General features: G+C 38.0%; 1 protein-coding gene across 1 annotated transcript in view; it reads left to right on the top strand.

The window, feature by feature from the left end:
* The first annotated feature begins 303 nt into the window (after positions 1 to 303).
* Positions 304 to 21,845, top strand: part of DBH (dopamine beta-hydroxylase) — a 57,898-nt gene continuing 36,356 nt past the window's right edge. Inside the window, exons 1-6 of the mRNA XM_072429710.1 lie at positions 304 to 621; positions 8,467 to 8,613; positions 9,295 to 9,552; positions 11,702 to 11,878; positions 14,303 to 14,405; positions 17,073 to 17,239. Coding sequence (XP_072285811.1) covers positions 355 to 621; positions 8,467 to 8,613; positions 9,295 to 9,552; positions 11,702 to 11,878; positions 14,303 to 14,405; positions 17,073 to 17,239 — 1,119 coding nt within the window. The 5' untranslated portion in view covers positions 304 to 354. The remainder of the gene's footprint in view (positions 622 to 8,466; positions 8,614 to 9,294; positions 9,553 to 11,701; positions 11,879 to 14,302; positions 14,406 to 17,072; positions 17,240 to 21,845) is intronic.

The following is a 21,845-nucleotide window of genomic DNA, read 5'->3' as shown; positions in this document are numbered from 1 at the left end:
ACTGACCTAAAAAAAGGTTTTCTGTCACAGGTGAGGAAGTGAATTTCGGCAGCAGCTGTGTGTTACAGATGTCATGGCCTGTGGAAGTCACTTTAAACTTGCCTAGACAATTAGGGCCTATCACTGTGTGGCAGCCAATGAGGCCTGCATGACCTCAGGGCCCAAACACAGAATGAGATTTGCGATCAGGCAAATGTGATTACAGAACTCTGCTGACCCAACCTGCACAGATTATGTGAGGTATAAAAAGTCACTCAGCCATGGTCTGCCACTGTATCTTAACCGATGGCGACCGGGAAGCTCTCCTGTTCCTCTCACCTGCAGATCAGAAAGGTTGTCCCTATCTATTTCACCATGATTGGCCTTTTCTTAGCCCTACTCATGGTCTCCCTTCACGGAACAGCCCCAGTGGACAGCTCCTTTCCCTACAGCGTCCCCCTGGATCCTCAAGGGTCGCTTCGTCTTTTTTGGAATGTCAGCTACCCTGAAAAAGTGGTGCATTTTCAGATCCTTATCAAGGACCTCAAATTTGGATTGATTTTTGGAATGTCTGACCGAGGGGAGTTTGAAGAAGCTGATGTGGCTGTTTTATGGAGTGATGGACTGAGCTCTTTCTTTGGTGTAAGTGACAGTTTTTTTTTCTATATTAGATTCTACAAGCGGGGACACTTTTTAGTGACTGGTTTGCCTATACATATTCTGTAAAAGTTTTAAAGTCCATTGTCATTTGAGTTCCTCTTAATATAAATACTAAATAAAAAGTTTTGCTACAGAGAAGGACTGTTGTTTTTTAAGACTATTCCCTCATGTACTAGAGCATTGCCTAATACAGATGTATCTCAAATTCAGGCCTTGCTGCTCTCAGGCTGCCATGGGACCACAACTCTCCAGTATGCTCACTGAGTTGTCCATAAAATCTAGATAAAACTGTTTGTTATAAAAAAAGGCTGAAGTAAATTTTACATTCTTCCTAAGTTATGCATTTATTGTGATGAATCAGCTATGTAAAGTATACCTAAAACTTATTATATATATATATACACATGCTTCTGAATGTATTTAAATACTATAGGATAATGACATAACATTGTTTTGTTTTTAAATGTTTTTAACAAAATATGTAATATTAGTAACAGTAATAGTCATGTACCAAAAAATGTATTGGCATATATCCGGTTTCATAATTTTGGAAACGATTGTGTATATTAAAGAAGACATTCAGTAAACTATGGCTAAAAGTTTTTCAAAACAACCAGTTAGACATTTGCCTTAAATTAACTCACCTAACTGCATTTCTCTATCAGGAATCTAGTTGCTATGACTTACTACCCTTTGCAAACATTCACCTCATTAATTACAGTTTGATGCATCTATGATATCCATGAAACATTTTATTACTGCTCAAATCTTACAGAAAGCTACAGATTATATTCTTGCATTTGTTTTTTGTGTTTATAATGTCAAGTGACAACATGAGCCTCATTTATCATAGGTGGAACGTTGGACAGCCTATGTTGCCCATTCCAACAATTAACCAATCAGAAGGAAGATTAAACTAAAAATCCTGTTGATTGATTATTATTATAATCAACTAGTATTTATATAGCACCAGCATATTACGCAAGGCTTTAAAAAGTTGGTAGTTATGTCACTAACTGTCCCTCAAAGGGGTTCTCAACCGAATGTCCCTATATCAATTAAATCAACAATCAAATATGGGTAACATAATTATAACATATTAATACAACATATTTATTATTTAGAAGGCATTTTATGACTTATAGCAGCCAACCAAAATGCACACAAGATCAAAATGGATTTTTATTGGTTGTTTTTTTTTAATCAGTACAATGAATAAATAAAGTCCAGGAAGGCCCTATTTATTCGCTCTGCTGTTCCCTTTTCCTAGCTGTACAGACTCGACTATTTTCTCACCTACAATAAATCTTTGTACTTCATGGCAATTATTTAATTTATAAACCCAACCTAAAATTAATTGAGAACAACAAAAATTTACATGAGAACTGGGGGGACAGGTGGCAGAACAATATGGCAGGTACATTCCTGAGTAGGATGTGAGAATCAGCATCATATGCTGAACTACATAGTTTTTTTGTTTTGCTTTTCAAAGTACACAAAAATGTCCATGATATTGAATATGAAATACATTCTACCAGTAAAGTTGCTTCTTCGCACCACTGTCCCTGGGAATTGTGTTAGATCACTGTTCCATCGTGGCATATTCAAAATGAACCTTTCACTAACTATTTACGTTTTTATTGAAAATTCCTGACCTGGTACGATATACAGCAAGATGGCAGGTACATAAAATTTTAAGGGAAAAAATGCACTTAAGACCAATTCAGTTATTTTGCCTGGATAATGTCATCAGTTTGCAGACAAATAGAGGAATGTTATTCCCCCCAGTGATCACTTTAGGTCAGAGTTTCCCAATCAGGGTTCCTCTAGAGCTTTCTAGGAGGTTTCTCGAGCAATGAGAAATTTGTGACTCTCAGTTCAGTTTCATAAGAATGATCTTTTTGGCTATCTTATGGCCAACAATGTAGGAGGCATTCTTCCCACTGACCGCCACACTAATGTACTCTGAGCTATGGATATAGTAAATATAGCTGTAAGTTGTAACTTTGTTGCAAGTGAAAGATGCTGCAAAGGCTGATTTGTGTTTGGCATGTGTAAACATAGATAATATGCAGACACCAGCATTTTTATTTTTTTTTACATTGCGACATGTTAATAGCTTAAATCTAGCTCATGTCTAGTGAAAACAAATCTACTTCCCAATCATCCAAAGGCTCAGTAAGTGTTCAATCTTTGGGTTATACTGCCTGCCACCTACAAATGAACTGAACACTGACACACAAAAAAATTCCCCTACTATCTGCACGCCTCATTTTTGCTAGTGTTCTAGGAAGATGGAATTGTTTGTCAGCTTTGTTATGGTAAAGACCATAAAATTTTTGCCAGTACATTTTCTTTTTTATATTCATAATTCTTACGTAAAGCAAAACTCCTTCTTGCATTGCTGCTGGAGCGTTGTCATTTTTATAGCATGTTCATTTCAGCTTGGCTGGTATGCTAAACTCGGCATTGCAGGGAGAGCCTGAAAGTAGCCTCTGTCTTCTGCACTCCAGTTTTTTGCAGTCATTGTATAAGGTATAGGGATGCGATGTTTGCAGCCAGTCAAGAAGTGAGGTCTCTTCTTGACTGGCTGCAGGCATCGCGTCCCTACACCCTATATGATGACTGCAAAAATTTGGTTACTCATGGTCCCCACTCCTTAAGCTTGTTTCCATAAACCACCACCTGTTCTGGAAGTTTGGAATCTTGAATATTTCATTGAATAAAGTATCTTCAGGGTTAAAAGTCTTTAGATATCATTACGGATGTAAATGTTATCCTAAGTGATACTATTATCAATTCTGAATAGGGATGGGAGTTTGAATAACAACGACACACATATATATCCTTGAAACACTTACCCAGGTTGTCCACATATGTCCAGCTCCTTTAATATCTTGTTATAAACCACATTGTCTCTATCTCCTCAGGAAGCCTTTATAGGCAAAACGCGTCAGAAAAAAGTGACAAATGCCTCTTTTGTGCATGTGATTACACTTTATATGTTTACCCAATATGGAAACTATATGTATTCTTGTAATAGGAGCACTATGTCTAGAGTGTAACCTGGCATATTAGATCTCTGTTAGAATTCAGCCTTTCTTTATTATTATATATTACTTTCTATCATATAAATAGATTAGTTACATTTTTAAGGCATATTGCCAAAAAAGCCTGCTTTCTCTTTCGCTTCCACTTTTTTTCAATTAACCTCAGGCTTGGCAGATATATATTCATCTAGTATCCCTATAGTGAACCCCCTCATTTTTCATCTCAGTAAAATATTTCTAATAGGGCTATTGAAATGAAATTCGCACCAAATGTCGGTAACAACTCAAGTAAACCACCCATACAAATAAATAAAAGCAAATACGTATTGACCACATGAAGAAAAGAGGTGCAAAAAGGCACGGCAAGCTGCTGAAATCCATCAGTATTTAGAAAGCGATCCAGCCGTCTATCAGTGCAAAAACTGATGGCCTATGAAAAAAGTTTCTCATTTTTAAGGTTTTACAGAAGAAGGATCTCTTGAACTGTAAAATCAAAGAGCTTTTTCAAGACCTTCACAATCTTATTGTTGCAAAACATACTAATGGCATTTACTGGGGAACAATTTTGTACACATTGTTTGTTGACTTCAATTTTTAAGCTTATTTACACTAAAATAGGTATGCTGATTCTGAAAGTGCAGTTAGTTTTCTTCTATCACGTCAGTTTTTTTCTCTACCACTTATACTGTTGCGATTACTGTAGCGTGGATTTGTACAGGCTATTCATTTACATGCAAGACAGTGTGGTCAGAGGTTGTGCGCTGCTCTAGGTAGTGAATAAGCAAAATTTATTTTTCTACTTACACTCGTATTTCCCTTCTTTCAGAGCATGTCTGGCTCTGCTGTTTCTCATCGTAAGTGCCTAAACAACCCTGATTCATTTTGTTATATCTGTGGCAGTTTCACCATTCCCAAGGGGCAAACATCAGCACATTTGTAGAGCAAGCATATTTGGCATATTTCAAAGTTAAACTTGGTGAAGAAGATAAGTCTTGGGCCCCTCATAAGATGTGCAAACAGTGTGTCGAGGGTTTACAGATGTGGACAAAAGGAACGCATGATAAGATGCCATTTGGTATACCTATGGTTTGGCCAGAGCCAGGAGATCATTTAAGTGACTGTTACTTTTGTAAAGTGAAAACTTCAGGATATAACAGGAAAAATAAATATACCAGAGTATCCTAATCTACCATCGGCTATACACCCAGTAGCTCATTCAGATGAAATCCCAGTGCCGGTTTTCGTCACCCTCTATTGAACAACATGATAATGGTGATGAACTTGGTGACAACAATGATGAAGATTTTGAAACTGAAGAGGACTCAGTTCATAGGGGATTTGATTAGAATGAGTTGAGTGATTTGGCACGTGATTTGGGACTATCCAAGAAAGCTTCAGAACTCCTACCATCAAGACTGCGTGAGAAAAACTTACTTGAATAAGGAACAAAGGTATCATACTTTCGAACCAGAGAAATTGCATTTCTGCAGTACTTTAGAACTGACAGTGGCTTTGTGTATTGCCATAACATACCTGGTTTAATGGAGGAATTGGGAATTCCAATCTATAACTCAATTGAATGGCGACTATTCATCGATAGCTCAAAGGGGAGCTTAAAGTGTGTCTTCCTTCACAATGGCAATATATTTGGGTCAGTCCCAATTGGCCATTCACTTTCTCTTTGTGAAGGCTTTGCAGACATAAAGAGAGTCATTGAGTTGTTGCAATATCACCAACACATTGGGTCATTTGTGTTGACCTTAAAATGGTATGCTTCTTTCTTGGTCAGCAACACAGATACACCAAGTATCCCTGATTTCTGTGGGACAGCATAGCTCATGAGAGGCATTGGGTGGAAAGGAATTTGCCCCCAAGATCTGCCTTAAAACCAGGTGATACAAACATTCTACATGAGCCAGTGGTTGATAGAAAGAATATTATATTCCCACCTCTGCACATGAAACTGATGAAGCAGGTCGTTAAAGCTTTGCCAACTAAAGGAGAATGTTTCGAATACCTCATTTTGGCATTTCCTAGCCTGTCATTTGAAAAAATAAAGGCCAGTGTGTTTGATGGTCCACAGATTTGGCAGCTCACCAAAGATAAACATTTCATCTGGACAATGTCAGTTGTTGAAGTTGAAAATAATGCTTTGTTATCATTCAAAGCTATTGTCAAGGACTTTCTTGGAAACACAAGAGCAAATAATTACACAGAAATTGTCCAGAAACTCTTGGAGAGCTACAAAATTCTTGGTTGCAATATGAGCATCAAGGTGCATTTTCTGCATAGCTATCTTTCTTTCATATGTACATATGATGGCTGACTATTGTTGGAGCATCCAGCGGGATTGTTCTAACACTGAACACTCCAGGAAAAGCTATAAGCGTACATTTTTACATTAACCGCTCACCCGTTTCATTTTCAAATGTTTTACTATAAAAAAAATGTCATAGAGTAACAATAAAACCTTTGTATGAGCAAAAGAAATTTAAATAAACAGTACATTCAAGTTAATATTTAATCATATGTAAAATTGGTATGTTTTTGACAAAAAAGGAGGGTACCCTAATAATTGGATGTGATAGTAAAAAAACTGGGGTCATTTCTGGATTCACCACCCAAAAACTAGTAAAAAAACAAGTGTAAGATCCAACTCAACAAAAAATGTGTTTCCCAGTGTTACAGATATATTTCTGAGAAGAAGAGTTATCCAAGAGCCTAGGATCACTCATGGAGAGCTTCAGAAAGACCTGGAATTAGCAGGTACAGTTGTTTCAAATAAAACAAGTAATCCACTCAGCCAACATGGCCTCTACTCACACTCACTCGCAAAACTCTACTGCTGAAGAAAAAGCATGTTGAAGCTCATGTAAATATTGGTGCCGTCACAGATTCCCGCAGGTCCAGGTTATCTGTGCCTCCTTCTTGCAGTCCCCTGCTGCCAGCACCATCTCTGCCTCTGGATCCAACACTCTGCATACTTCCTGTTCCAAGTCAGGTGATTCTCTGTCAGCTGCTCCCTTGCCTCAGAGAACCAAGGTATTCCACAGGTGCACTCCCTCTGCTGGCAAACATCTGAATAACACCTGAGATTATCTCAGCAACAGCACTCCCTCTGCTGGTGGGATTGATGTCTGCAGCTCACTTTATCCATGCCCATCACCTGACATTCCCTTCTTAAGGAAGTGACCTGGCAACAGGAAGTTGCCTGAACAAGGAGTTTCTTTGGCTTTGCTTTCAGGTCCCTGGTTGTTTTTCCAGTTCCAGATTCTTCATGTACTGACCCGGGCTTGTTTCCTGACTACTCTTGTTTGCTGCCTGCCCTGACCTCTTGCCTGTTTTCTGACCAACCTTGTTCGCTGCCTGCCCTGACCTTTTGGCTTGTCAGACTACTCTCTTGGATTTCTCTTTTGCACTACGTCCTGGTTCCAGCTTCTTAGCAGTCACCTGCCTTGGCGGGCATGGGGGCCGCAACCTGGCAGTAGCTTGCCTCACAACATCCTCACCTCTAGTGGCTCTGGAGAAAACCAAGTTTCTGATTAGACCCTGCGCCCTGTGCACGTCCCTACCCACAGGATTGGTGACACAGTGGATCCACCACTTGGCCTTGTGGAGCAGTGACAGCTTCGCAAGATTTGGACAAGCCAGTGAAATACTGGCAGAATACAGTCTGGTCAGATGAGACCAACATTGAACTCTTTGGATGCCAACTCAGTGTGGATGGCACACTGCATGTTTGGAGGCGAAATGGCAATTTACATCTCAAAACACACCAACAGTAAAGTTAGGAGGTGGGAACATTATGGTGTGGGGCTGGCAGACTTCATATATTTGAAGGAAGGATGAATGAAAAATGTTCCAAGACATTCCTGATAATAATCTGCTGCCATCTACCAGGATGCTAAAATTTAACGAGGGTGAACTTTTCAGGAATGCAATGATCCCAAACACACAGCAGCACACATGAAAAACTCTCTTTTGGTTTTAGTGAAAGAGAAAAAAAAGCTGCTAGACTAGCCTAGTCAATCACCCAACTTGAATCTAAGTGAGAATCTATGGAAAAAACTGAAGATCATAGAGGTCTCCGGGACCATCAAGATTTGAAGACAGTTTATGAATGGGCTAAATCACACTGAGCAATCCATGCGACTGGATTCTTCATATAGGAGGGAGGCATCTTAAAGCTGTCATTACCAACCAAGGCTTTTCTACTAAGAATTAAATACATTTACAGAAAGTTTTCTCAGTACATATTCCCTGTGCTATGCAATTTGGTGTAAATTTCATGTCAATAGCCCCATTAAGAATACGTTTACTAAAATGTACTAAAAATACATTTTTAGATGTTAAGCTATATTGATACCAATAATACCAATTGCTAGAGCATCCAGTTTCACTGATTGAAGTGTATTTTCCCCAGCCTTGGAGATCTTTATCAAATCTGCCCCAGAAACTCTGCGTATCAGAGTAGGCCATTTACTTAGCCTAACCAGCAATGGCAATTGCCATTGCCATTTTGAATAAAAAAAGGAAGAACCTAAATACTCACATAACTAAAAGTTTTGCCATTTGGTAACATTTCTACTGAGGGTTAAGATAAACAATTGTCAACTCTGAACTACCTTCAATAATACTGTAATACCAAGGCTTTCAGTTACATGAACAGTGGTGGAGGGTATTGAAGCAGCATGTTGCTAACACAGCTTTGTGTCTCTAGGCCCAATTAAAATTAGTTACATACTGTAGGTATAACAGTCTTATATTGTATTCCTAGGATGCCTGGAGTGACAAGGAGGGAAGACTGCACATTGACAGTCACCAAGACTACCAGCTGTTGTCAGCCAGACAGACGCCAGAGGGCCTCTACCTTGTCTTCAAAAGACCCTTCACAACATGTGACCCCAAAGATTACCTTATAGAGGTACTGTCTACATTACAATAAACCGTTCCACTTTTCTAGGGTTAAACCCACAAAAGACAAAGCCTTTTTTAGTTTTCAGTAATTTGGGAAAAGATTGTCCCTATTATGCATATGCAATAGCAATACATTGTTCAATATCCCTAATAGATCCATCATTTAATTTATTATTGTAATTATTAAAAAATAAAAAGTAATTATTAAAAAAATTACAAAAATAATTTTGGAAAACAGGGCTTCCCATACTGATTTTTGATCAATATCAATTCTCTAAAAATATCAATATCAACCCTTCTTTGCATTACCAATATTTAATACTGGTGAAAGCAGGGGGGTCAGCATTAAAAATGTACTAAAAACAAGGCTGGCTTTATGCACAGTAATAGCCAAGCAAATGGTTAATAGACTGGGTGAAACAGAATACTGGCCACTGTATGGCCATCAAAAGATAGATTTATCCCTCAATTTGTACCTGTGTGGTGGGGATCCAAAATGTTGCCCCTGGATCAGAAGTAAATAGAAATTCCCCCAGTGGTATGCAGACAGCAAAACGTAACCAGGCAGTAGTTTAAGCATTCTTTTGAATACAAAATAAAAAAAAAAAAACAGGTGCTCTTTAAGTGCCTATATCCTTTCAAAATTCTGTTTTTGCAAATCTTCATTATCTGTAATCTTCCTTCTCAGGAAGGTACGGTACACCTCATCTACGCCCTGCTAGAGAAACCCTTCCATTCACTGTCGGCCATTAATATCTCCACCCTCCACCGTGGCCTGCAGCGAGTACAGTTGCTAAAACCAGAGATTCGTGTGCCTCGTCTGCCTGATGATGTCCTGACAATGGATGTCCTTGCTCCGGATGTTGTCATTCCAAATAAAGAAACAACTTACTGGTGCTACATCACTGAATTACCTCAAGACTTCTCCAAACATCACATTGTCATGGTAAGACAAAACATTTAATTTTAGAGTGTAACTAAAGTTGTATTGCCAGCACGCTCATGTTTCAAGTGGTTATTTATATTTCTTACAATATATGCTTGCTGTACCATATTTTGTTACTGCATCACATATACCAAACAGTAAATTCTTCCACTATTGTATTTCTGTATTTTACTAGAACAACATCTCAGTCCCTGCAAAGTGTTGTGTTTTGAATTAGCCATCCCTTACAGGTAGCCTAAAGCATACCATTTTTCTGTGTTCGCTTGTAAAATAAATTTATAAAAGTAATGACTCTTCCTCAAACTTTCAGGGTTCTAAAAAGATTGATGGGTAACTCAGCAGCCTTATGTGATACCCATATCATATATCCCAGGAAGCTGTAAGAATATACACAAGGACCTGGTCGAAGCACCCATTCTCATTTTCTGCATGTGCAAGATGACTTGGACATTTACATTTTTGGAACACCCAGTAATGATGCAGACCCCCATCTTGCACATGTGCAGAACAAGATTGAACACTTTTTCCAGTGCCCTGTGTACAATCCTGCAGCTTCCTGACATACGTGACAAAGGTATCTCAGAGGGATGTGGAATGACCCATCTTCAATTGAGCTACCTGTGGAGCCTCTCCAGTTTCATCCTATCCATTGGACAATAAATCACCATGATTTTAATTGCCAATAGACAGGAAAGTGAACCAGAAAACAGTAAAGTGTTCTCCCTTGTTTTGCATTGAGGCAGAAGTCTTCAAATCATAGGACCAGTTGAACAAAGTCGCAAACATATTTGCAGGTTAAACATACTGTATTTTGAATGTGTGTGCTTTGCTGTTGTATTAGCACCCTTAATTTTTCAAATAATTCTATGATTTTTTTTAGAATTATAAGGGTCTAAACATAAATGGCCCTATATTATAAGGGTCTAAACATAAAGTGAAGCTGTTATCATATATTTATTAATTCTACACGTTTTTCCAGTATTCTTATTCTTACAGAATCTGTCATGTATATTTGTACTTGGTTTGGTTATCATGTATGTATGTAGGCCTTAGAATATTATTAAATAATAAATAATCCAGTATGAGTTGCTCTGTGGACAAGGGGTGGAGGTAAAATCAGGTCAACGTCAGGCCCACCCAGGGAACCGTTTGAAAAATGGGCTGGACTGGACACAGCAGTAGCAATAATGGGCAATGAAAATTGGAGCTCTTAAATATATGTATAATATGAAGCCAGCAGAACAGATTAGGTTACTAGAGTAACCATTTCTGTGCTGCAGTACAAACAATTTGCAAAGTCATGGTAAAGTTGTTCCTTGGAGTGTTATTTAAAATTAGTCTTTGCCATGGGGAAGTACATTGACAGCACTGGGTTTGTGTGCCCAGTAGACTCTATTTTCCAATTAGTTTGATAAATACATGGGTAGGATGGAAGATGGCAGATGTGAGCACCCTGCGCATATGCTTGCAGCCATCTAAATTTTTTCAAGAAATAAAAAAAGGCCCAAAGACGAGAATCTCTTAAAAATTCACCAGTCTCAGTGTAAGTTAGAACATTCCTGTTAGATGTCAGGCAGCTTTTCTAAAATTAAACCATTCATTTTAATCAGTTGTTTAATTGCTAATAAGTTCAGATGCCTAAAGACAGGGGCTAACTATAGGATTTAAGTGAAAGTCACAGTGTATTGTACACACAGATTTCCCTCAACATTCTACCATTGCAGTCGCTCAGGCCTCCCTGATCAACAGCTAAGAAAAACTGTCTGCACTCGTTGTTTTCACATACAGTAAGACAAGACTGGTGGACTTGTAGAAGGAAAAAGAAACAAGGAAAAAGAACAAAACACATCTACTGTATCCCTCTACTTGGTAGAAGTACATATGTAGGAGCAAACAGGCCCTCCTGTATTCCTATAAAATTAAAAACTTTTCATAGACAAAGTATCAAAAGGATTTATGCACACTGATAAAATAATTTGCATTTTACTGATCATTTTAACATTTATATGAGCTGAATCATTTTGCATTGTGGGACAGCGTTTCAACAGAGACCCTATTGACAAGCGGTGCTTGAACATTTTGCTGGTCCAAAGATCTTATTGGGAAGTCACATGACCACTGTTATAATAAAAATGATTTTTTTGTGCAGTATGAACCGGTAATTACAAAAGGACATGAGGCAATTGTTCATCACATAGAGGTGTTTCAGTGTTCTGAAGACTATGACACAATTCCCCACTACAATGGGCCTTGCGACTCCAAGATGAAACCAGAAAGGTTAAACTATTGCAGGCATGTTCTAGCTGCCTGGGCCATGGGGGCAAAGGTGAGTCTCAAATCCACTAATGAGGAAATGTTTTTCTTAAAGAAAAAAATACTGGATAACTGTTATTTCACAGTAACTTTTAACACCAATTGAACTTAAGGAACATAAATGGCACTCCCAGTCTGGGAGTGGTCATTAGGTAGATATAATATTATTACACAAGATTTATATAGAGTCAACATATTATGTAGCACTGTACAAAATCTATAGTCATGCCAGTAGCTGTCACTCAAAGTTGCTCACAATCTAATGTCCCTGCCATTGTCATATGTCATTAATACAGTCTAAGGCCAATTTTGGGGGGAAGCCAATTAACCTAACTGCATGTTTTTAGATATAACTAATGTTCTTTGCCTCTATATCTAATGCTTAAAAAATAATTTTGATTAAGTTAGGATTTAAGGGCCCATTTAGATCTATTCATTAAAACACATGTTATTTAAATGCTCATATATTGGTACATTGCCCTGCTCTTCATTTTAAATGATACCCCATTGCATCATGGGGCATCCAACAAGCCTCATTTGCAACACAGCACACTAGATATATTTGCTCCTCCTATGTTATGATTTGCTGCATCTGAAAAACAGTGCAGTTTTAGATATATATATCTGTTGTTGGGCTGCCTTAACAAATTGTATGTTAACACTCGGTATACAGTTAGGTCCATACATTTTTGGACAGAGACACCTTTTTTCTAATTTTGGTTCTGTACATTACCACAATAATTGTAATTGAAACAACTCAGATGCAATTGAACTTCAGACTTTTAGCTTTAATTCAGTGGGTAGAACAAAAAGATTGCATAAAAACCTGAGGAACTAAAGCCTTTTTTTAACACAATCATGAGAAAGAAACAAAGCACTGGTGAACTCGACAACACCAAAAGACCTGGACGTCCATGGAAGACATTAGTAGTGGATGATCGCAGAATCATTTCCATGGTGAAGAGAAACCCCTTCACAACAGCCAACCAAGGGAACAACACTCTAGGAAGTAGGCGTATCAATATCCAAGTCTACTATAAAGAGAAGACTGCATGAAAGTAAATACAGAGGGTGCACTGCAAGGTGCAAGCCACTCATAAGCCTCAAGAATAGAAAGGCTAGATTGGAGATAAAAAAACATCTAAAAAAGCCAGCACAGTTCTGTAAAAATATTATTATCATGAAACCAAGATCAACCTTTACCAGAATGATGGCAGGAAAAAAGTATGGAGAAGGCGTGGAACAGCTCATGATCCAAAGCATACCATATCATCTGTAAAACATGGTGGAGGCAGTGTGATGGCTTGGGTGTGCATGGCTGCCAGTGGCACTGGGAAACTAGTGTTTATCCATGATGTGACACAGGACAGAAGCAGCCGAATGAATTCTGAGGTGTTCAGAGACATACTGTCTGCTCAAATCCAGCTAAATGCAGTCACATTGATTGGGAGGCGTTTCATAATACAGATGGACAATGAACCAAAACATACAGCCAAAGCAACCCAGGAGTTTATTAAAGCAAAGAAGTGGAATATTCTTGAATGGCCAAGTCAGTCACCTGATCTGAACCCAATTGAGCATGCATTTCACTTGTTGAAGACTAAACTTCGGACATAAAGGCCCACAAACAAACAGCAACTGAAAGCCGCTGCAGTAAAGGCCGGGCAGAGCATTAAAAAGGAGGAAACCCAGCATCTGGTGATGTCCATGAGTTCAAGAATACAAACTGTCCATACCAGAAAAGGGGTTTCAACCAAGTATCAGAAATGATCATTTTATTTTCAGCTTTTTGATTTGTCCAACTACTTTTGAGCCCCTGAAATGAAGTGATTGTGTTAAAAAACGGCTTTAGTTCCTCATATTTAATGCAATCTTTTTGTTCAACCCACTGAATTAAAGCTGAAAGTCTGCAGTTCAACTGCACCTGAATTGCTTCATTGAAAATTAATTGTGGTAATGTACAGAACGGGAGTTCAAAAAAAGTTGTCTCTGTCCAAATATTTATGGACCTAACTGTAGATTCACACTAGCACAGTGCAATGCCATCACTTGTATGAACCCTTTTTATTAAGTCATGTAGACTGTGCTGTAATAGGTTCCTGACATGATTGATACATGTTGTGGGTATACTGCATTTAAAAACGTACAATGCAATGACTGCATTGCTTTTTGTGAAAATTAAAATTAAAATAATGAATTTATATTGCTCTTTAAGCTTGTTAGCTGCTAAAAATCACATATATGCATAAAATTATTTCATGTGTTCATTTTGAAAGATGCTACCATCTTTACTTGAATAGCTTGTGTCTAAACTTTGTAAGTCAAATGCAAATCTTTTGAGTGAGCCTGCACAATGAGAATAATACAATGATGAATGCTCAATGGTAACCGGTTTTCTTCAGCTGAATAATAATGCTGACTGTTTCGACAATTTCAGCCATTTTACTACCCACAAGATGTTGGCTTAGCATTTGGAGGGGCAAGGTCTTCAAGATTCCTACGACTTGAGGTTCATTACCACAATCCTTTGCAACTAAAAGGTGAATTCTGTCAACTTTATCTCTAGATGTTGCTCATTGTTGTACTGGGGATGGAGCGTGTGCAGCAGGCCTGCATTGGTGAGATGGCAATTCTATCTTTTACTAAAAGAGTATCTACATCAGAAGGTACTTGTGGGGAAGGGAGCTAATTAATGGGGCTCGGCCACATATTATATTGTATTGATTAAATAGCACCATGGCTCAAATGTAACATCTTCACTCTTCAATTGTTCGTTGGAAGCTTTACTATCAGTGCTATCTAGCATTGACATATTACACAGAGCTTTACAGAGTACCTTTGTGGGCTTAGATTCATATGTAATTACTGAGATGTAACCACTTGCGGTCACCCTATTAAACTAGAGATGCACAGAAACTTTTTAGTAGCCTAATTGTGTGAACATTGCTAGCAATTTATCACTGATCGCCAAGCAAATTGAACAAATCTCTATGGCTTAAACTTTACAAGTAGCACGCAGTAGTAACCAGTACTAATCAGACAAATGTGGTTGGTGCTACAGATATACTTGTATGCCCCATGGATAGCCATAAGTTCATCTGCTTGGTACTATTAGGCTAATGACAATTTCCTGTTGACCTCCTATACAGAGTAACTGCTAGCAAACAATCTTGGTAGCAAGAGGCTTAAATCAGTTGTGATGTATCGGCTATTTATGTGTAATATTCTAATTGTATAGGCAACTGTACCTTGAAGAGCACTGTATGCCCTGATTGCTCACCTTACAATACTCTTCAGAGCATTGCATGCCCTGACTGACCTAACCTAAGTACTCTACAGAGAACTGAATGTCCTGAGCACTCACACTACTGTACCTGCAGAGCAGTGAATGTCCTAACTGTTGGTGTTCTCACAAGGTTATGTAGATCATTTCATCTTTGGGCTGTTTGTCTTCTTTGGTTGAAAACATTGAATCAGTTTGGAAAATTGTTCAGGAGGAGGAAAATCGATCCTTTTTTAACAAAAATATTTTCTCCAACCCCAATATGAGAACTGTCTTACAAAAGATAGTAGTGGTGTAATAGGTTTATAAATAGTAGTATAGCAATACCTAGCAACCCTCTGCATATACCTGATCAGAAAATGACAGTGCCTTATGTAATCCAGTGGGTAGGAAGTTAGATCTTGTAAATCTCCAAATGTTGTATCCTGAAACACAAAAATATAGTTGTGTATATAGTTGTGAAACCATGTTGTATATATCACAATCTTAGGGTCAGCACAAATATATATTTTTTTCAGATTCTTTTGCATAATCATTTTTTGTCTATTGCACTCTGCATACATACTAGTCTTTTGTGTACAGTATATAAATTTAATCCTGTTTTTGTTTATATGCATTTAAAGCAGGACAGCACCTAAACATGTGAACATGTTTCAACTACCTAAGGATTTCCAATATTACACAGTCCTTGCATTACAAAGACAGAAAACTCACACAGCAATAATTTTTTTTTCCAGCTTGGCAGCATATTGTGTCCTCCATTTCTTTCACCTTCAGGCTTTCAATAACCATGTAATGAGTGTCATTGCACCAATGGGGTCCTTAGTAAAGGTTCCCTCTTCTGTAAGATACTGAATAGTCTTCTGTAGCTTCCTGATGTTAGATCAATAGAACTGAGAAATGGTGTTTACGGTGCAAATAGTTTCACTTTTTGTTTTTCCCCCCTTTGCAAAGAATTAGAGTTAACATGAAGAAAGGCCTAACATTGTTCAGAATGCTGTTCAGTCAATACACTTTACCATGTTGAATTATCCTGAAATCTAACAGAGCAATGGTTTTCCCCTTTTGGTATATATCAGCTTGATTATTAATATTTTTTGTAGCTGCCAACCTCCAGTCTCATTTAATTACTACCGCCCCAAGGCGTAAGCTCATTAGCCGATCTCTGGTCCTCAGTGTGCAATAGCAGCAGCAAGCCATGTGGATTTCTCTGGCTGTCTGGTGCCACACAGCTGATAGCGCCAAGTTCCTCCCTGCCCACTCAGTACAGATAAACCGACAAAACACTGCATTTGCACTCCTGGGTTATTTATAGATTTTGGTAGCAGGGTAATTCAGGCTTACGAATTTCTAACTTATTAGCGAGAATACTATGATTACTTCTGTTACAGTATCAGTGTTGTCCAATTCTTTTAGACTAAGCAAAAACGACTTTTACCCACTATCCCGGAAGTTCCATAAAGTTATATGTCAGACCACTTCAGATCACATCTAAAGGGAATTATAACAAGTAAAATCTGGCAGTAAAATTAACATTTTATGTCCGCATTAGTAAGTTTTATCTAAGAGTGAAACGGAGACAGTCCCCAATCATTAGAAGCCGAGTTTATGGGTAGTGCACTACTATATGATTCTGTAAAGTTTAGCGAATACAGAGGGTGCGAGGGTGCAACTGCAAACCAGGGAACCCACTGACTGAGATGGCCAGTAATAGGATAAGAATACTAATACCTATATCAGTTCAACTGGTAGAGAAGCCAGGTGCACAAGATAAATTCTAGGACTGTGGACTGAGAACTGTGCCAATTCTCAATTTAACAGCAAAATTTAATGTTTGACTGCAATGATTCCTTACCCTTGAGTACCACTAGCTTCATTGAAAATATAAACACATCATGTGCAATTTGGTTTCATATTTCCTCAGGTCTGCATGATTCATCGGGCATCCGTTTGTATTACACACCATCATTGCGAAAGTTTGATGCCGGCATAATGGAGTTGGGTTTGGTGTATACACCAATGATGGCCATCCCTCCACAGCAAAAGTCATTCCAGCTCACTGGATACTGTACGGATAAATGCACCAAAACAGTGAGTGCAATTTCTGCACATTTTTTTTTTCAAATTTTACATGAAAAGTGGATAAAATTACAAAAAGAATTAAAGCTGAACTCCAGGTACAGATATAGGGGAAAAAAAATTCCAATATTGTATTTTGTACTTTTATTCACAATACAATTCACAATCTAAAGGGTTTTCCCTAGCAAGGGAATCAGTGTCATTACAGCAAGAAAGAAGTCCCATTTAGGAATAGTTATTAATTTAAAGTTCCTGCCTCCCAGACGTACAGTCACGCACCTCAGACGCACATTCGCACTGCCTGGCCTGTCTGGCATCTGCATTCCCTGGCCTCGTGTCCCCAACGTTCACACCCCAGGGACACAGATGCATTGCTGGAGGACGCCCCAGGCATTGCTGGAGGACGCTGCGGGCACCAGGTGAAACTGGAAAACTCCCTGGCAATTCCACCCTGAGTGTGGCTTGGGTTACTGCTTTTGGTATGGATAATTCACCCCGAGCCACACTCAGGATTACTGCTAGGGAGTTTAAAAAACTAAGCTTCAAGTTGAAAGGAAGGACCTCCAAGGTCATATTCTCTGGAATATTTCCTGTGCCATGCGCAAAACAGGAAAGGCAACAGGAGCTTAGACAGCTAAATGCATGGCTTAAGTCTTGGTGTTAAATGCAAAATATTTTTCCATGGATAATAAATTTAGGTAGCTAAAATTAAAACCTATGTGGCTCATGAACATGAAAAATAAGAGAAGGGCTTTCCAAAAATATAAAACTAAAGCATCACCTTCATCATTTCAAAATTATAAAGAATATAACAAAAGGAAAAAGGAACTTCAAAATTAAAGACAATTGCAAAAAAAAAGTAGGGCAAACTGCACATAACTTTTTAAATATATTAATAGCAAAGAGATCAGATCTAAGCATGTAGGCCCCTTAAAGGCTGTCTCAGGGTTGGTAACTGAGGATTTACTAAAACCTATTTTGTGTACACAAAGGAAATTGTCAAAGCTCAAGTCCAAAATGCTAATAGGAATGGAGGAACTCGGCTATGAAGAGAGATTAGCTGAACCGAATTTGTTCTCCCTTGAGACGAGACGTTTAAGGGGGGGGGATATGATCACCCTATATAAATATATATATGGTCCATATAGAGAACTCTCTTCCCAACCATTCACTTTAAGGTCATTACAAAGGACAAGAGGACACTCTTTGCATCTGGAGGAAATACATTTAATAAGGAAGGGATTCTTTACTGTTAGGTCTGTAAAAATTTGGAATAGGCTCTCTCAGGAAGTAGTTTCAGCAAAGTTCCATAGATTGCTTTAAGAAAAGCTGGATCCTTTTCTAGAAGCACAGGTTGAAATCCAAAAATCCGGCAACCTCCGGACCTGAAGAGTGTCGGATTTTTGAAAATTCAGGATTTTTTTTTATACTTACCTCCACACACAGACCAGCCTTCCTCTCGCAGCACCGCGGAAATCTGGCACAGGTCCAGGGAGCGGGCAGCAGGGATGTCTCAACATGTATTTAGTTTAACAAGCAAGACCTAACAGCTGTTTCTACAGAACAGCGCCATAAAAAACATTAGTGACCAAACAGTGTAATGCAGTTCCTGTATTGAAAATGTGATCTGAAATTCATGCTGGGAAACTGAAGGATCCGGATTATTGATAGTCGGATTTTCGATTGTCAACCTGTTATAAATTTTTAAAGTAAAGATTACAGAGACTGTTGATCCAGGAAACATCCAATTGCCTTACAGGATCAGGAAGCAATTTGTTTCCCCTGTTGGAGCAAATTGAACCATTTTTTGTTTTGCCTTCCCTGGATCAACTATGTTCATAGGGTTTTTATCTGGGATATGTTTATTTCCCTTGTGTTTGAACTTGATGGACTTATGTCTTTTTTATCCTAACTATGTAACTATATACCATGTCTGTGAGCACACCTAAAATTTGCAGTGAATTAAAACTTCTTTTGTCAAATCATTTAAACAATCTCTTTTACCGTCTCACTATAATAAATATAATGTAGGTTTATAGGAGACCCAGGACGCCTTCAAACTTCTTAATGCATGCAGCATTTTGGCAACCTAATCGTTTTAAACAGACTGGCAACTAATCTCAATGCTTTCAATACATTTGTAGGCAGCATAGCAGTTGGTACACACAGGCAAAATTTTTGCTGCAGATTAAAGTCAGTCTGAAGTAAAATATACTTTTCACCAATCATTATCAACAGATTTTCCATACCTGGATTGGTTGTGAAGCGATTAAATGTTTTCGCAAACATAAATGTGCCCACCATATACATAGCAACCATCCAATATGTACAATATGTCAACATTCATTCTGCAAACATAAATTATATGTCATTACAGCATATGTGTGCAGTGTTCCAGCCAATCAATTGCCAGTGAAATCAGTCAGTCAAGCACAAATGTATCATTTGATCTGCTTATAAGTACCAATACCAAGACTCTTCCCTTGAAGACTGAGACTGCTATTCTCTGGGGTTACAATTATTTCTCAAATAAAGACTCCCATGAGACATACCCCATCTGTTTTTTGTGCTGTGCCTAGACTGCTGCTTAACCTAAAATCAGTTTAATGAACTGTGACATATGGTACAGGTTTAGCTTCAGATAAGAGAGTATACAGATATGATTTCCAAACATCAGATACAGCCAACCTCCTGGCATTTTTACACACCACAAACTAGAATTAAACAAAACAAAATTAAACAAAAATTTGATACCTTCTTTTTCAAGCAGCAAGCCTACATCACAATGCTGGTACTTTCATTTATTGGTGTACCAGCACACTGCAGAGACACCATGATGGTATGTGGCATTCACATACGTGCAAGTGACATGTCAGCTTTTGTTTAAGTCTTGGAAATATTTTTATTCAATTCTCTGTAATAGATTCTCTGTATGGAAAAGCCAGGTGCTAAATAATAGCTGTGTTTTATCATACAAGGGGTTATTTCCCCTCCACCTGCAGCATTTCAGAACAAGTCGCATATTTATGCCAATGCGAGCTGACAGGGAATACATGGCGGATGATTGCAGTTCTTGCTCATGAAACACAAGCGTTGATAAATCTTTGATATGTATTTATGCCAGGACATAGCAGATCTGTTTGTTGTTTGATAGCTTTGACTTATCTTCTTATTAGAACAGAAAACATCCCCTGTAACAATTAATTGCAGAGTCGGGCAAAGTATTTTGTTGTCACACAGAGGGAAAAGCACTTGGAAATATTGTAGGATAAAAAGGAAACTTCTGGTCCGGTCTAAGGAAAAAATTAAAGTTTATTTTAAAATACAAAGCAATGGAATTCTTGTTAAAAAAAAAAAAAGAACAACAACATGCAAGTTGCCTGGCTATCATGCCATCAATGGTTTCTGGTTCACGAACTTGTAACAAACATGCACAACAAGCGGTCTATTGGTAAATCGGTGAATCTGACATTCACTGAAACTTTCTCTGGTGCAAAATCAACTACTGACATTGAAACACATAAACCTAGAAGGTTGTCCAAAAGGAATGTTTCAGTAAATGTCAGATTCACTGCTTTAAAAATAACCCCTAGAACGTTTGACTCCACTGGTTGCATGTTTCTCAGAGTTTCAAAGTACCAAAGTCATAGAATGTCAGATAACTAGCAAGTACCAAAGAAGGTCAATTATGGCAATTTATTTCTTAAAGTACAATGTTTTCCTTAACACTATTACCTAATTTTCAGGTAATAAGAGAGCAAGTAATATGCAAACACAATATCTGTCACCCCAAAAGCATTTATCAATGTCAAGTGGTTCCTCAAACTAGTTGGCATACTAGATTCTATATATTCTACTTTATAATTGTACTAGGGTTTTTAGATACCACTAACGTTTGATCAGGTTGTCTATCAACATATTGTTTACAACTTCTAACATCCAGACATCCAAACTTTATTGTGACATATTGCTTTCAAGGTAAACTGGAAGTGAGCATGAATTATTCACGCCTGCTGAGCAGTGTGACTTTCAGAGGCAGAATCCTCATCTCCTGCTGTGGACTAGAGTGTTAGTGAGGTGTCACTAATTTCCTACTATACTGAAACCTGGGGACCACCAGGCTTCCGACCTGTATTCTGCCCCTATTTACGCACCACATTGCAAGTCAGGCAGACCTTGACCTGTATAACAAAGTCCTGCAACTAAGCTAACTACCTGTTAATAGTACAGAAATTGTAATTTGGGATTACCTATAGACTTTTAAACTAAACCCGACTGACAGGAATCTTTTTATAAACTCAATTTATATAAATATAAATAAATCACTTACCAGCTTAATGTAAATACTCAGATAACTGGCTTAGTTGCTACTATTTAATGCATTATTGTAAATGTATTGTGTTATTTGCTTTTTATATAAACAGGTTCTGCTTGGTACTACTGCACAATAGTTGTCTGCTTCTGTCCCTCAATACAAGTGTAGCATAATTGTTTGCTCAGACTGATTAAAAAGAAAAGAATATTTATGATTTGTGGTTACTTATCCTATGAAGTATTTTGTGAAATAGCCCAAAAGAGTTGTGTGTGTGTGTGTATAAAATTTGTGAGGGACTGCCTA

The sequence above is a fragment of the Pyxicephalus adspersus genome, chromosome Z, assembly GCF_032062135.1.
Source record: "Pyxicephalus adspersus chromosome Z, UCB_Pads_2.0, whole genome shotgun sequence".
NCBI lineage: Eukaryota > Metazoa > Chordata > Amphibia > Anura > Pyxicephalidae > Pyxicephalus > Pyxicephalus adspersus.
The sequence above is the reverse complement of the archived record's forward strand: the minus strand, read 5'-3'. Positions and strand labels throughout refer to the sequence as shown.